We start from the raw sequence: 17,978 nt of genomic DNA on the forward strand, positions 1-17,978 counted from the left end.
ATGTCATGTTTCCTCACACTGAATTATGTTTGAAAGAGAAGGTGAAAGATCAGCTCTATACCCTCATGCATCCTGCAGTAGAGGCCTGAAGTAGGGCTGCGTAATAATATTGATTTTGCGATATCGATATTTTCTTTCCTAGAAAAAAATTTATATTCATCCGCAAGTATCGTAACACCCAACTGTCACCTTGCTCACTCACTGCTTGCTTCACCAGGAGAGTGATTCGGTCATCAGGCTTAGAGTGATTCCTTCAGATGTTAAGTGTCAAGGCTAAAAAGGCATCAAACTTTTCAGAGCAGGTACTTGGTGCACTTTGTTTACTTTACAAATGCATGTGAGCTACAGTTTGTACTGTTTCAATTAAAAGAAACATGTTTTCTCACCACTTCTTYGATTCATTTTGTCCAGCTGTCGACTTTAAGTCTGTGTCCATGTCCAACCAGAGCCAGGTATTGTGTAGTTGGTGCTTTTAATCAGTTTTCAGTTAAATTAATTCAGTCCAACTCTATAACAGTCACAAAACGTCACCAAAATCACTCTGTCCCTCTAAAATCTTTCAGAAAACCGCAAAAGTGTATTGAATTGTATCATTTGCTGAATATCGCAATATATATCGTATCGTGACCAGAATATCGTGCATTGTATCATGAGATTATTATATCACTACAGCCCTAGCCTGAAGGGTGCAAAAGAATAGGCTTTTTTCAAAGTTGTCTTTGTATTACTCCTAAAATAAACAAAATGAACATGTGAACACAACTGACAGGTGTAAAATGTTGCTGTCTTACATTAATGATGTCAGGAGTACATAATTAATACTAAAGAAAGCAGCAGCAGTTTTATTTGTGTATTTTGGGGCAACCTAACCTTCACCATCATGCTGGATTTTGACGAGATTAATTTATCCTGTCAACAATTCTAACAGAATTAACTAGGTTGACTTTATTTAGCTCCTTTAACAAGCACTGATTTGATGGCTTCTTTGTTTCATCACTAACAATAGGTCTGATGGATATGCTGATTTATTGCTGGCATAAAGATAAAATCTTAAAAACATCTGTTGAAAATGCTCTGTTACACGTAAACTATTGTTCATGTTTTTGAGAAGCAAACTCAAGTTTCTAAATGTCTGGGGTAGACTGATAAGCCATGACTTTGATCTTCCATCCCATAATTTCACTTCGTGATCCTCATTAAAACTCTTAATTGCTGATCATTTACTTTTCTAAGATCACATAATTAATGTTAGATCTATGTCTGCTTTAAAAAAAAATACAAGCTGTTTTTTACTTCCTGTGAGTTACAACAATGTTCAACCAGGGTCGGATTTCACTAGAATTTTTGCTGAAGGGACCGTTGTGAAGTTTGAGTCTGCTGGAGTCCGTGGTATAAAGTCCTGCATAGATAAAAACCTTGCTTGACGCCGCCGACTTCCCTCATGGTTTAATTAAACGTCCCCAGTTTGATCATCCAATTCTCCACAACAGCAGGTGGCTCTTAAAGTCATAATGGACCAGCTAACACACCTTTAATGATATCAGCTCACAGCAACAGTCCTTCCGTCTTCTAAGGGAAACATGGAAAATATTAATATTTATTTGCAAAAGTCTTAAACCCAACTTGATCCCCATCACATTTCGTCATGTTATACTTTATATGATAGACAAGACATAACTGTCACATGGAATTTCACTTTTTGTTTTACTAATATTTTTGTGCAAATATGAGATAATATCGCCTGTAAAGTTGGGAGTGCAGTTGTATTCAGTTCTCTCCTGTTTACCCACAGATAAAATCCATTACCTTTAGAGGTCAAGTGGATAATGAACAGAGTCCGCTGTGTAATTTATTCTCTGTTCAGCTAATCTGAAGGCCTCAGAGGTTTTTTTAGAGAACATAAGCGAACAAACTGCATCATAGCAGAAAGCTCAGGGGGGACGTAATGGAAGGGTTAAAGATGTGATAGGTTATAAAACAATATCCCAAGAAGAAGCTCGGTTTATCATCTAAAAATGGAAAGAGCATGGCACAAACACACATCTATCAGGACTTGGTCATCAATCTAAACCTGCGGTGTAAAAGTCCTTCAGAGCTGATGTCTTCCAACTTTTAGATTTGTTCCTGGTCCAACACACCTGAGTCAAATGGCTGAACCTCTTTTCTACAGAGTATGCTAATGACCTAATTATCTGATTCAGATGTGTTGATTCATATGGGGAGCTAGATGTGGAGGAGGGGTAAAATCTAAAAATGATGTAAATGATTAAAAACAATGCCAGTTTTTCTTAGTAGTTTGTGCCTAAATGTAATCTGAATTATCTACACAGCATTTTCACCAACTGACTCTCATTTAACAGTGACTTTTCCCCTGACAAACTTTACCATTTCTCTGCTGGCTAGCGCCCCAGAAGTGAAAATAAATAACCAATTGTGTCTCTTATTTTTCTGCAGCAACCAAACATTTGGCCAATTACCATCACTGAAATTAAAATCTTTGGGGAGCTAGAAATTTAGCCAAAGTATCTTAGACCAGATTGTCAATCTTGAATTACAATGCAGGGGATTTTCCAGATGGCAGGTAAGCTGCAGCTTCTGTTCCTGCGTGTTTTATTAGTTTTAGCTACAGTAATGCTCTTTTCTGCAAACACTGCTGCTGATCTTTGCTGATAATCAGTTATGAATGATGCTGCGGTTTATATGACGCTCTGGTTAGCACAATGCTAATGCTGCTGTAAATAAATGTTAAGATTTCTTTAAAAAAATATGGCTCCTGTTGTTACAAGGTTAATGTTTGCTTGACTTAATGTTTTCTGGGTCATATGGACAAGTGGTCTTGTGGAGAAGCTCAAATCCTGCTTGGTGACTTGGGTATCTGTCAGATTTTGTTGGATAAATTCTGCTTAAAAGGTAAGGTCCTCTTGATATCTGGGTTAAATATTTGTTTGTAGCCATGATTATTTCATTATTTCTTTGCTAAAGTAACTGATAGAATATGCAAAAATAGCGTAAATCAGAGAGGCAGTGAAAGGCCAGGGACAACTCTGGAGAAGCTGCAGAAATCACGATGGACAATATGTTAACAACAACAAAAAACATTTTCATCCAACACAAACATTGTTGGAAAAAAGTCACAGGACGTGCTTTTCCAAATTGCCACTAGCCGCCATGTTGTCAAGGAAACGGCAAACAAATGGAAGTAGGTGATCCTATTAGATGAAACCAAACTAAACTTTTTTTAAAAGAATGCAAAATACTGTGTGCCATTTGCAGTTACCCTGAATGCACGTCCTTACAGTGAAATATGGTGGTGATAGAATCATGCTGTGTGAACTTCAGGGACAGATGAGTTGAAAAAATCAGCCCAATCAAAATCCAATCCTAAATAGTTGACATTTTATTTGACCTAAAATATAAGGTTTTGCCCTCTTGTGTTTTAATGTTATTCTGTATCTCTTCTAAATATTCTGTTATCGCTTAAAATATGAAATCGGAGAAAACGGGAATCAGAATTGGAGAAAGCAGCAGATGAACAGTAGTAGATGTCATTTCTATTATTGTTCAAGGACTATTAACGTGAGTGGGAAGGAAAAGAGCGCAGAAGAAAAAAAAACCCAACTGTTATTTTAATATCAGAGCAGTTCTATAATTGCTCCATGACCATACACGCTTCTTTCCTGTCATCCATAAAGCAGAGCCTGTTTGTATTTAGAGACGGCGGAGAGAGGAGAGTGACGCTCAGGCATTCATCAGCCACATCTCGCAGTGGGAGGGGAGAGGAGGGGGACTGAAGCCTCGGAGCTCTCCGGTAACAGAGACAGTAGACGGCACTGACTCACGCAGCACGTTGTTGGACCCTTCCAGACCTGCAGCTGAAAACCCGACGGGAGAGCGAGGAGGATAAAGACACAATAAGAACTTTTATCCCATTTTTCTTTCCTTTCGAAGGGGATATTATCTTTGAAATCCTTTCTGGACAGCATCGTTTTAACTCTGAGCGCTAAACAAATCAGAATGTGTTTTAGTTATTCATAAACACCAGATGGCGGTGATTTTAAACGTTATTTGAGAGAGTGTTGGGACGGGAGCAGGTGTTTTTCCCCACTCCGTCGCAAAATTACTCCAAAAAAAAAAAAAACTGCAGAAGATTATTTTTTGTTTGTCCTCAATTTTGACTAATTTAACTCACTCTAACCGAGCCACTTCATCTCCTATTCTTCTTATTTTTCTTCCACCACCAATCGCCTCCACTTGCTTAAAACCAGCCACCGAGGGGACAAGAGTACAGTCTGCCTGCGAGCGGTCAAAGGAAATGAAAACAATCTGCTGAAGGATGCTACTTCCATAGACAGTCCGAACAGCCGCTGTCAATATGTTCAGGCGAGGTAAGACGGAGACCATTTGTTTTTCTTGCTTGTATAGGTTTGGCTGTTTGAGTGTGAGCGTGTGGTATGAGGTTTTTTTTTTCTTTTCGAAATTTCTGTTATTTATTATTATTATTATTATTATTATTATTATTATTATTATTATTATTATTATTATTATTATTATTATTATTATTATTATTATTATTTAGGTCTCAGCTGAGAGGCAGATGCGTCTTGATTGTGTCTCTAAAACTTGGTGGCCGCCCGCTGTCCTTTATCCGCGCAGGCAGCGTCGGACTGGAAAGGAGATTAAAAATTTATTCACTTCATGTAAAAATTATTCTTAAAATAGCGAATTGCTGCCGCACTGCAGTTTGTTCAGACTTCCCCGCACGAGGGGCAGCTGGATGGTTCCTGCGCGCGCCTGTGTGCGTGTTGGAGAGCGCGTGAGAAAAAGAGCAGGAGGAAAGTTCAACATCTAGCGTTTGTTGGGGAAGTTTTTAAAGGCTTGTGTACTACTTTTGGTGTAGGCTCGTGTGTGTGTGTGTGTGAATAAATTTGCGTGACAGAAGGAGGCGCTGAGCCCCGCAGCACGCGGGGATATATTTTGGACTCCTGTCTGCAGTGCGTGTCGGGAGACGGTGGCTTTCCCCCAGGTCCGAGGGCCATGAGAGATTATAGAGCGGAGCGTGGAGATCCGCCCGGAGAAAAGCATAAAACAAGCTGTTTACTCTGCCACGTGGTTGCTTTTTGGCTGAACAGATATCAAGTTTCCCCACAATGACCTTGCCTCTCCGGGATTTCACAGTAAAAGCTCGAGTCTGTGACAGTGAGGAGGAAAACGACTCTTTTCTGGAGCCTTGTTCATTTGGCTTAATTCACCAACAAAAATCATCAGAATCTTTCTAAGCCCAAGCTTGTCTGAGGGTCTAAGGACAACTTTGTTTGATCTTCTTGTTTCTTTAGATGTAAAAACAAAATTAAGCAAACAAAACAATAGCAAAACAAACTATAGTGCGTTTTGACATGTAGGTCTGCACAATATATTGGAAATTTAACATAATGAAAGTATCACTGCACACAAAAGCAATACAAGAAATAACTGGTAATTAATCCATGCTTCCTATACCAGTAAACATGGAAGAAGTTCACTGTTGCCCACTCCTCAGGAAAAATGTAGCTATTATATGCCCTACAAGTCACCAGATGACATCATGACCTAATTTGGATGATTGGACACCAACCAGTGGCTCTACACATTAACAAATGGGACAAGTGGAATAAACTGGGATCTAACATCTCTCCAAGAATAGCCCTGTTATTTCTGCTTAGGAATGCTGAAGGATATTGCAACTCACCTTGAACAGAAACATTAATAATGAATGACTAAATTAATCAATAAATAAGAGCAGAACAAAACAAATGCTTTAATCTTTGGTTGTCAAACCAGTTTCAAAATGTATTGATGCAGCCTTGATTTAAAATGACCAAAACTGCAAAAGAATGAAATGGCAAAGTGGAAAAATGTTCATTAGCTGGTCAGAATTATTATTGATTTATTTGTTGTTGTTGTTTTTTTTTTTTTTTTCCAAAGTTAAGCAAATGAATATTGCAAACAACAATACTCAAAAACTTAATTTAGCCTTGAACAAAAACATGACAAATGTTCTTCTAGCAGGGTTTCTAAATACAAAACACAGAGACAAAACACTGTTTTTTTTAACAAGGAGAAGCTAAATTATTATGCCAAGTGTCGGTTCACATTCACATATTTATTAGGGAAGTGTTCAACATATGCTTGACTTCTGTTTTTTTATATTAAAACTAATATTTAATCCTCTTTTAAACATACCTTTCACATATAAACATCAAGATAATTGTTATTTTGATACGAAACTCCTTGATAATTATTAAAATCCCAAAGTAATAGCTCTGTTACATCTAATAACGTATTCTGTTTCCTCTTCAGTCTAACATCCTAAACATGCAGAGTAAAAAACACTTCCCGAACAGGAGCTGATGGAGAGATATGTAAATGAGCCAGCTCGATGCAACAGGCACATCACCACACAGCATCTTTTGAACATACAATCAAAAACTGCTCAGACTTACTAGCATCTTGTCCAAAACAATGCATCTGTCCTTTCTGAAAGCCTGAGGCTCCAACTTGACACCGACACCAGTTCTGTTGTGGTGATTTGAGCCTTGTATGACGTAGGTCAGTGGAAGCACAGTGGTGAAAGTGGTGCACATAAAAGTAAAACTGGATGTGGGCATACTCTGAAAAATAACAGTGAAAACCCTGACTAACACACAGACATTTTGGAAGGACCTATTTGTGGTGGAGTGGTGACTCATCTGACAGTCTTGCCCCCCACCTCTGTCACCCCCTCTAAAAGAGAAATAAAATAAATTACATTTGGGGTCTGGTGAAAGGCAACCTGTCACAGAACTGGTTTGTGATGATTACGTAGGATCACTGTTCAATCCTGAGGAGAAAAACATTCTTCATAAGAAATATTGGAAATCTGTCATTTGTCCTGTCAGAGCAGGGAAGCGATACACGCACATCTGTGCACGTCACGATCTCCGGCCCGCTTGTTTGGCGCGAGCCACAAGCAGAGCGACCTCCTCATTAAGAGCGGGATCCGATCGTCTGGACGGGGAGCCGATTTGTGCCGTCATCATGTGTTTGTGTACGATGCAAAGACAAGGCAAGAGTCCTACGTGCTCCAGGGCCACAATCTTCCTTTTTAATCTTCCTGTAATTTCAGATAGATAGCAGCCACCCACCTACGCCCACAGTTAAATCAGCCGCTTGTGAAGAGCTGATGCATTGCTTTGTATCTCCTCCCACAAATATGTTGCTGTCAGTCACAATAATAAAATCGAGAGTAATTGTGCAGTCAGGCTGAAATACAGTTATCTATATCTGTCACTTTTACCTGCAGTATCTCACTGCGGCGAGATTAAACAAGATCCAGAGAGTGAAGAGAAGGAGGATAAGTGTTTTTTGTAATGAAAACTCCCCCTATCATTCTCCTCTTGCCTGTCTCTCATTTCTATCTCTGTTTCTGCGCTTGGCCAGTTCCTGCTGCCAGCATCACTCGGAGCAAAGAGAGGCCTGGCAGGCTGATTGGCCACTAACTTGGCTGGTTTGGGAAGCTCCTGAAGCTTTGTTTCCTAGCTTGTTTGAAGCCAGATAATTTTCTGTGACTTGACATTGTCTTCATCTTCCTACAATGCAGTTGTTTTACCTCCTGTCATACATGCATAGAGACAATGTTGGAACAAATATGCCCTACGTTTAAGTCAAAGAAAAGATTGTGCGTGACAATATTTCTCTTTTATTTGAACAGCTTTTTGCCTTTCAACTTTTATTTTTACGTTGCCATTGACGTTTCTGTCTAGTTAATAGTAGATTTGTGACTGTTTCTGCTGTTATTTTCCAGCATTACTCAGTCAGGACAAGCGCCAGATGTCAAACAAACGCTCTCATACTTTGATGGTGAATACTTTGTTCTACAGAGGAGTTAAAAGTTGACTCAGTGGCTGCAAGCTGTTGGCATCGTGTGGCTGAAATTCTCACTCCTCCACAACTTCTTAATGTCCTCCTCACACCGGATTGAGATTTCCTTACAATGTCAAAAGTCAACCAGGATGTGGTCGATCGTGGTCTTCTGGAAGGGCGTCCTCTGCCAATTATATTGGGGCTGCCTCTTCCACAAAGTTTTAATTTTGACTTATTTTTGAATGTTTACAAATGCCCTTTCTGTGCCATGTGGCAGAGTTCCAGGATCGGTTGTTAGACGAAAGAGGTTTTTAGGCTTTCAGTCGGATCACTTTAAAAACACACAGATTTTGGACCTTGTCTGCATGGCCCAAAGTGCTATTATACATGAATTCATATGGAACAGGCATTTCCACCATATAATGTATATCCCATAACTGTGAAAAGGTCATAAATTCAGAAATTTATGAATGTTTCCGAGGATTCCCAGATTTGGTGAAATTGGTCATAGAAGTCATGGAGATTGTCAGATTATTGAAGAAACTTTGAATTTTAGTGTGAAGGGGAACTAAGCTGGCATTAGGCTGTGTTGATGCAACATTATTTACTCCTGCTAACCAGGACATTAGTTTCAGATGTCTGGAGAACATTGTTCAAGAAGACTTTTCATTTGCTGAGACTGAACATTTCAAACCTGAAAAATATTAGCTGGTACTACACCAAACCAGTTTTATTTGTTGAGCATTTGTTGAGCTGTGCTGTTATAGTTGTTTGTTTTTCCAAGACTTATTTGAGGTTTTGTACTTAGACAATTGCACTGCTGGACCATAGCTATGCAGTCATGGTCCAGCAGTTGACTGTTCACTGTCTTGAGTGCTCTTCTGTTTTTTTTTTTCTCCTGTGAATAATCCATTTTGCTGCTGAATGGCAGACTCTCAATTGCTTTAAAATGTCCTTTTTACCCTCTCCAGATTGATAGGCAGAAACTCCCACTTCCATAAGATCTGTTACTGAAGTGTTTCCTCCTAGGGCATTGTGTTTACACACCTGAACACTCCTGAGTTGCAAACTGGCAAAACTTCTGCGTTTAAAGAGGCACTCGCGCTTGCTGATGATCTGTCAGTCAAGTACACTTACCTGGCAACACCGCCCTGCTCCCTGCTATTCATCTGGTAGCAGACAGTTTATACTCTTTTACGTAGAGTCTTTGTGCTCTTAAGTTTTTGTTGAATGAATAAACAACTCACTTATAGGCTTAACACAATGTATTAATGCAGAAAATATACTTGATCTAAACTGATGTATACAGGTGTACACTTTTTTGTGCTCTACTAATACATTTGGTTAAGGTATGTAGGTAAGTTTTTCTGAGAAATCAGTGATATTCCAGTGTGGTAAATAAACAAGGACAGCTATTGCTTTTTATTATTTTTGAAACATTTATATCTTTGACCTGCAGAACTCACATTTGGCAATCATGCAACATTCAAAGCAGGGAGATGTTTTTATGTCTTGAGGATGTGGAAGTTATTTGTGGATTTCGGAGTAACAATAGGTACTTTAACAGGACTATCGATTGACTTCAGGCCCTGGGGATGGCAGCACATTTTATGACATTGTTTGGTTAATCTGATTGACAGCCTTGATTATTTGTCTGCACTTTGTAAATGCCCAGAGTCCAGAATGCATTATTTGCCAATGGATCTAGAGAAAACTAATTATTAAAAGAGGGAAAGGAAGATCGAAAAATGTAATTATTGCCATATTAATTTTTCCATAGTGACTGAGCTGATTTATGGATATTGGTGTGCAGTGACAACTGAGATAATGGCACCCTTGGGAAGTTTATGTCATGCTGAATCTTCATCCATGTTTATCACTTCTGTGCATTCCAGTGAAGACAGCGGCTCAGAGGTGTACAAACGTTGATCCATTTATTCCGTCTATTTCATGGATTTTCTGTGTCTCTTTCACAGTTTTCTTGTTTTGTCTTCTAATCCATGCAACTCACGTGGACGAAAACTACAAATGGCATGCAGGAAATTGATGAATGAATCCCTAGAAGATGTGGTGGTTTTAATGTCGGTTATAACGGCGATGCAAGGCGAGTTTATTTGTACAGCTGTGCTGTGGAGGAAATTATGGGAACCGAAGTAAATTCCATTAACATGAAAATACATTAGAAGAATAATAGAAAAGATTTAGCATTGCATTAAATGAAAAAGGTATAGGAGGATAAGTCAAAACATGCAAAAATAGCAAATAAATCTTCGATGATGGTGATGATAGTATAAGAGCATGAACAAGATTTTAAATTTGTCTCCATTACGACCAGAAAGGGTTAGAATTTAATAACTGAATCAGTTTTTATCTATACACTGCCAAATTCCATCAATTTGAAAAGATGTTCAATATTTTTAAACTTTAAGAAGTACTTGCTGAAGGCAGAAATAGCTATTTATTCATGTTTTAGTAGTTTGTTAATGGGGTTTTATCAATACATTCTGCCACAACCAGCCCATTTAAGGGCATTCATGATCTTGATAAGGTCCAAAATGTAAATGAGTTTGACATCCCTGCTCTAGTGGAACTACTTCGGATAAGTTGCCACCGCCTGATTGAGCTTTATAAGGAAATGCAGCATTACCACCATCTAATCTGCGGTCAGTAAAAGCACACATCAGTTCTTCTGTGTTCAATTTTGACAGAAAACCCTTTTGAGATTGAAATAGCTGGTTGAGTCCATATCAGCACCAAAGTTTCTTGCATGTTCTTGAGTTTTTAGCCCTATAGAGTCTAACATGTTACTATTATTTAAGTTTGCATTTGTGGACCAAAAACAATAACGTCTGTTTATTCTGCATTAAATGGTAGGAATTTTACACCCATTCACTCACTGATATATCAGACACACAGACTGAGATCATTTAGTGACAAAGATATAAAATGGAATGCTATCAGCGTACATATCAAAGCTAGTGGGAGAACATAGATGTTGAATAAAATGAAAAACATGCCGTTCCTTGTTTGCATCCCGGGTTGTTATTCTGCCTTTGCCGTTCTACTTTCCCCCAAATCTGCAGTATCTAAGAAAGCGGCCATGAGATTACTTTAAGACATGGTAATCTGTCGGGAATTGTAGCCCTTTGCTGAAATCCAAGGATCAATATCAATATATACGATGGTAAAACTGGGAGTCGGTGTTCATTACTTTAGCTTAGCTTAAGGGCAAGTGACTTTCTCTTGACCCAAATGTGAAAAACGTCTCAGCTGAGCGTAAAACCTTTCATCAGTGATGAACAGGTTCTTCTGATTAAAGCACGAAAGCAATTTTACAACAGGATTGCTTTAATTTCATTTGTATTTTTACATTTCACTGCTACATATACACCAATGCATGTGATTGCAATGCGACAGAAGACAAATGTCACATCCTTATTCCTCCCCTTAGTGCTGACAGCTGCATTGGCACGCATACATTTTGCCTGGAGGCCATTGTCAAATCCAGACTCAAACAAGCTGCTGTTGCTTTTCTGTGTTGCCCTGAGTGTGTTTACTAGCGTCTGTGATCGCCCCGCTGGATGATAATAACATATGGATTTGTGACAGAGTGCTTATGCGGGTCATAAAACACCAAATGGTGGAGTAATTGAGTGCTGAGATTGATCCAAATTTGCTTCTGCAGTACCAACATCTCGAGGCCGTAGACAGATTTTAGGAATCAGGGCATAATATGGGAAATATGGTGCTTTGATAGTATATAAATCAGCAAGAAAATATCATATTGGAGAGCTAAATCATGCTGGATTTGATAAGTGACACGGAATTCGGATGATAATCAGTTACCTCTAACGCAAGTCACATTGGGGAAGAGGATGTAACGCATCGCCACACACACAGCCAGCGCTCTGTGTGTCAGCTGTGCATATCAATGACCTTTGCAACCACTCCTCCTGCTTCATTTCAAGGTTACTCACAGACTCGTTCTGTCTACTGTGTCCTCAGGTCAGGACGCTTTGCCTTCTCAATCCTGTTTTATTATTATTTTTTCTTTTAGCTACAAGACCGGTTTCTGTTTTGCATGTGCAAGTGATCCACCACTTGTGAAAATTAATTACTGCGAGTTACGTGTTGCAGCTTCGAGCTGCTAAACCGGTGATCGCTCACAAACACGGCGTGGAAGAAAATTAATGAGCAGAAACTGTTTTGATGCTAAATAAACAAACAGAAACTGCTATAAATTATGTTGTTCAGAGCTTGAAATGACATTTTCTAATCGTCCTAAGGTGTTGTATTACTTCTATTAAAAAAAAACTATGTAACAACTTCATTTTTAAGACAGTTCAAATCTGAGGGCTTTTATGTGAAATGTATTAATTTGTTCTGTAATCCAGCACACGGGGATTAGATTGTGTCATTTTATAAATAAATAACAGCAGCGGTCCAAACTTCATGATTCAACTTGAAGTGAGCTGCAGCCTGATTGGTTTTGACACAATTGGGACATTGCTCATTGGACACACTGCATTATGAAGATTAAAGAAACACTGTTGTCAATTATTTTTATTAGAGCCTGTGTGAAGTTTGAATATGCATGAGATCTGTTCCCACCGTTTGTTTATTGCAACTACATGTGCTCTTGTGGCAGACGTCTGCAATTTAAGCTTTCTTCATGTTCAGATTTAGTTTATTACTCTCAGATATTTTGGGTTTCATGAATAAATTTTGTTAAGCTGATCGTCTAAAAATAAGTTTTTGGATTGAAAAAGTCAGCAGGATCTCTGGAAACTTTATTGATGATTCACAGTTTTGGCACTGACATGAACATTTCCAGTTTGAGTTTTTTCAAATTGCTGCAGTCATCAAAAACACAATATAAGTCTGACTAGCTGCTAGCTTCCAAAACTAAGGATAATTTTACATCTTTAACAAGTGATATGACATCTTTCCACTTCTGGTAGGGGAACAATTACCGATAACTTTGCAGAATATCTATTTAAAAAATTACTAATTAAGGGCTTAGTTTAGCAAAAAGGGTTTGAAACCCATATGTGTTGCTGGTAATTAATGACATGGTAATTGCCTCTAACTTATATTAAAGTTATCTATATGATATTTTTGCATATTTTTTGTGGACCTACATTTTTTTCTTAACCCTAACCTCCAACCAATTTCAGCTTACTTGGTCTAAAATCAGATGAAATGTACAGGTACAAGCCAACTCTCTGAATAGATGTCGCTGACTATAGTTCAGTGTTTTGCTCTTAAACATTTCTGGGTGATTTTTTACAATTTTTTATCTGTGTTTTGGGTTATTGTCCTGTTAGAAGACACACAGCCTGGTACTGAGACCAACTCTCTAATTCCAGGCAGCATATTTTTCTCCAGACTGCCTCAATAGTTCATCATACTCTGCACAGATGTAAGACATCTGGTGACAGAGCAACCCCAGAGCATAACCGAGCCTCCTCCATGTTTCACAGTAGGGACAATGTTGTTTTCTTCTGATTCATGTTTGCATCTGTGAACACAGAGCTGATTTGCCTTGCCAAACCACCCCCCCCAGTTTGGTCTTATTTCATCTTTCTCCTCTAAACTTTGTGGCTTGTCTCTGTGCACCGTGACAAATTCCAGTTTCACTTTTTTATAATTTCATTTCAGTAGAGGTGTGCTGCTTGGTCGTCCACTTTGGCTCAAACGGCGACGGATGGTGCAATCTGACTGATGTGCCGTCATCTTGGAGTTCACCTTCAATTTCTTTGGCGGTTGTTCTGGGCTCTTTAGCTACCAATCATATTATCCTTCATTTCAATTTGTCTTTAATTTTTCTCCCACAGCCAGGAAGGTTGTGGATATTACAGCTGCACATATTCAGAAGTTAACATGCGTGTCTAAAATTGTCTTTGTAATCTGCTGGGACAACTCTCTCCTTTGCTTCCTGTGGTTCGGTGTTGTACTCAGCATGTCACCAAGCAGCGCAGTGGCAACTTGTCACCTTTTAAATGCTCAGACTAAATGATTACATTACCCTATGGTCAGATTATGTTCAAGCTTTTCTAGAGATCACACTATTTGTATACAGGCCTTTTTCTTTGGTGTATTTTTAAATGATTCTGTTTAACCAATTTTCATTGGTTACTTATCAGTAAACTTTTATTTATTACTTTTGTCAGTTTCAAGTTATTTTAACAAAGATTATGGGCTTTTCGAGCATCAACTGAAGGGTACCAACTATTTTGAGTAACTCATACAAACAACAATTTACATGATCACAAAATGATAATTTGTGTTTATTTGAACCTTTGTTGTTGTGAATGTAGTTTTATTACTTCTAACAAAGAAAAATAAATTACATTTGTGGAATTGGTACATCACACACAGAGAAGAGAAGCTGTTGAAAACGATGTACTCTGTTTCTCTTATAACACTACACATGATACTTACCAAATTGCTGCAGTGAAGCTGTTCCTAATTTTTTTTTTCCATAAAAAAAAATATGGTTAACTAATTTGAGTACTCTTCAGGTCCTGGCTGTGAAGCCAGTAGGAAAGTCCTGTGTGAATAAAGTGCCCAATCAAATTAGACATCTCTCCCATCGGGAACATTTCTGATTGCAGGTTCACTTAGCAACAGCTGGGGTAGTTTGTGCATTTTAAGAAAGTGTGTGTGTGTGTGTGTGTGAGTTAGAGAGAGAGAGGCAGAGGGTGTGTCCGCATAAGTGTCGACGGTTCTCAATGAAAGGGATACAAATGTGCTAGATCACATACTGTTGCCAGAACATAGTGTGCATTTGTTTGTGTGCCTGAGGGATCATTAGGGTAAATGTCAGGGCTGCTGCGTCTGAGAGGAGCTGCACTGTAGACCAAGCAGATGCTGTTACAGGGATGCAGGACAAAAAAGGACAGGGAACCAGCCTAAGAAGGAGACAGGAAACAGTCGCAGGAAGGAAATGAGTGATTATTCGGAGACAGACTTCACCTGGGGGGGAAAAGCTCTGCACTCTGTGGATGCAGAGAGCCAGTGGCAGGTGACTGTAGCGGGGCTGATGGAAGCTGATAGTGTGGGTGTGTGCTTCAATCTCTGCCTCTCAAACTCAGGAACTTTAGTATTTTCTTGTCACCACAGGCGGGAGATAGTTGGATGAAGCAGTCGCTTGCAGCAGCATCCTCACCTTACGATTAAAGAGAATGAGCTTCAGACGCTTTTTTTCTTTTTGCTGTTTTTTGAGACGTTTTCATCTAAAAGTGACATGAGAGGATGGATCAAAATTTTATATCTGTGTTTCAAGAACAGAGAAAGAGTGGCTTAGCTTAGCATTAAGAGCTGGAGGCAGCTTGGCTCTGTTTAAAGTTTAAAAATACACCTACCCACATCTCAAGCTCCCTGAATAGCAGGTTATGGAAAAGTGCAGTTGTTGGGATTTTCAGAATGTTGATACATTTTTAAAAGCTGAATTAATTTCAGCTGATAACTAAGGATTTCACATATCCAAATATATGTTCAGCATATTTTCTTTTTAATACAATCACTTGCATACAAGCAAAACCGCTGTATAGTGTTCAATATGACAATACCGGAGATGAAACAATGTCACTTCATTATTTATTTTTTTACAAAAACAATAATACATCAAAGATAAACACATAACAGATCTTCTGATATATCAGAAAATGATTATTACAACATGCTGCAAACATTTATCGAATTTTTGCCAAACTTGAGAAAGTGCATCAAGCTCCCTGGGTTCGGTTGGTCTGTTGATAGACTTTAAATGGTGGGAGGATTAATGCCAGACCTGCTTGGTCCACTTTAATTGAACTCTAGTTTGTTTGTCAGGTTCGGTGTGAATGTGTAATGAAACTCTAACGGAGACCAAAAAACCGTTATCTGGTCCAAATAGGAAGCAAACTACAGCAGAGGGCATTCTGGGTAAATACAACCAAAACAAACGTGTGTTAATGGGAGAAATGGCTCAAGATCTGGAATGTAAAGGTTTTCATTCAGATAAATCCTAAAACAACTAGTCTATGACGCCACTCCATCTTTTTTTCTTTTCCTGATGAAGGAAGTTGTCTTGTTCGTCTCCAGAGGTTTTTGTTGCTCAAAGGGTTTGATTCATTTGATGCTGTGCCGTGTGAAACTGAACCGCACCAGAAAGGAAAAGAATCCCAGACTTTGCAAAATATCTTACAACTTGATTGGACTAGTCGGTTTATCCAATTTCACGTATGACACATAGGTTGTTTATAGATTTGCACAAAGATAAATAGAAAACCGCCTTTAGAAAAGAAGATTTAAATGGTTGGCGTCCATCACCTTCACAGGATAGATGTGATCTCCTCCCTCAGACCACCTCTTCTCCCCTATGAGGAGACGCTGGTTCACTCTGTACCTGTTGAATAATTGATAGCTGTTTTGGTTTTCCGATAAGACGTTTGGGGTCCACAGCTCACAGCAGTGTGGGGTTGCTGCAGCCTCTCCCACTAACCCCACCCCTCCTTTCCGCCTCCCTCTATTTTCTTTATCTTGTCTTTTTCCTCTCCACATGCCAGTTGTTCTGATATGCAGCCCTCACATTTTCTGTAACATGCTTTTTTTTTTTTTTTTGCACAGTTGGGTTGTGGCCAACAGCTCCTGCTCCAGGTTTTATTTGTGAAAAAACTGACAATAATCTTCTTGTCCTGTTTACAAAGAAACATGCAAAACATAAATTAAAGATCCTGGGCATTGCCATGGAAACAGAACTTGTAAATGCAGAAAATAGTGTTTAATATGCCTGCGTAAAAACGGGACTATGATGCAGCAGTCTTACTCTCTTACTGTATGTTGCGCAGAACTTAAAGGGAGAAAAAAACCCTGACAGTGTTGCAAAATCCCACGCGGTCCAGAAGGATGTGCAAAATGTTGCAAGTTTAAGGGGCAGAAGCAGCAATGAGAGAGCGCACCACCCAGAGTAACATTCATTCAGTGGGAGGCACAAGCATTTAAAAACAAAGTGTTTACAATGCCGAGTGTCTGTACTGTAAAAAAAAAAACATGGCGTTACATTCATCACATTAATATTTAATATGAAAATTTCTATTTGGCATTTTATTATTGGGCTATTTCACTGTTTTTTTTATAGTCTTCAGTGATTTTCTCTAATTCAAAATCTAAAATTTCTAGATTTGTTGAAGAAACTAGATTATTCAACACAAAGGAGATATTCTCGACAGCAGATTTGTGAAAACAAAACCTCTGAAATTTCTGAAAATTTTTTTTATTCCTTTTTGGTTTTATGTATCTATATAAAGGGGGGCTGAATTAACAGTTGTATAAATGTTTAATATCTCTTCAGTGTTAATTTATTAAATTTTTTAAAGAAAAAGATTAAAAAATTATGTTTTTGTTGAGACGACGAAAATTAAAAATAGAGAATATGACACTACTAGCAGTACAATTACTGTACCATCGCTAACTAGCTTTATAAATAATATGAATTATTTGAGACTATTTTCCATATAATAATTTTTAATTATATCAGCTCTGCTCAGTTTAAAAACATATTGGTCTAAAGATTTCCAAAGAGTAAAAAATATCAAATTAAATCCTCAATAAATAATTATTTACTATATGTGCTCTTTTCTATTAGTATGCTGTCGAAATGTTGTGCACCCACCAAGTTAAATTTATAAATGACATTATTTTTATAAGAAAAAGTTCATCATTCTGTATTTTGTTTTGCAATACATCCCAAACATTGCACACCAGTACATCCATCCATCCATTTTCTTTACATCCTTGTCCCTCAGTGGGGTCAGGAGGGTTGCTGGTGCCTATCTCCAGTTAGTGTACCAGGCGAGAGGCGGGATACACCCTGGACAGGTCGCCAGTCTGTTGCAGGGCAACACAGAGACACACAGGACACACAACCATGCACACACACACTCACACCTAGGGGCAATTTAGACAGACCAATCAACCTGACAGTCATGTTTTTGGACTGTGGGAGGAAACCAGAGTACCCGGAGAAAACCCATCATGCACAGGGAGAACATGCAAACTCCATGCGGAAAGACCGGGGCCGGGAATTGAACCCAGAACCTTCTTGCTGCAAGGCA

General features: G+C 38.6%; 1 protein-coding gene across 1 annotated transcript in view; it reads left to right on the top strand.

Annotated features, from left to right (window-relative positions):
* Positions 1–3,712: 3,712 nt before the first annotated feature.
* The window catches only part of rtn4rl1a (reticulon 4 receptor-like 1a), a 104,855-nt gene continuing 90,589 nt past the window's right edge, over positions 3,713–17,978 (top strand). The window contains exon 1 of the mRNA XM_008427371.2: positions 3,713–4,385. Coding sequence (XP_008425593.1) covers positions 4,373–4,385 — 13 coding nt within the window. The 5' untranslated portion in view covers positions 3,713–4,372. The remainder of the gene's footprint in view (positions 4,386–17,978) is intronic.

This window comes from Poecilia reticulata, linkage group LG14 (assembly GCF_000633615.1).
Source record: "Poecilia reticulata strain Guanapo linkage group LG14, Guppy_female_1.0+MT, whole genome shotgun sequence".
Taxonomy (NCBI): Eukaryota; Metazoa; Chordata; class Actinopteri; order Cyprinodontiformes; family Poeciliidae; genus Poecilia; species Poecilia reticulata.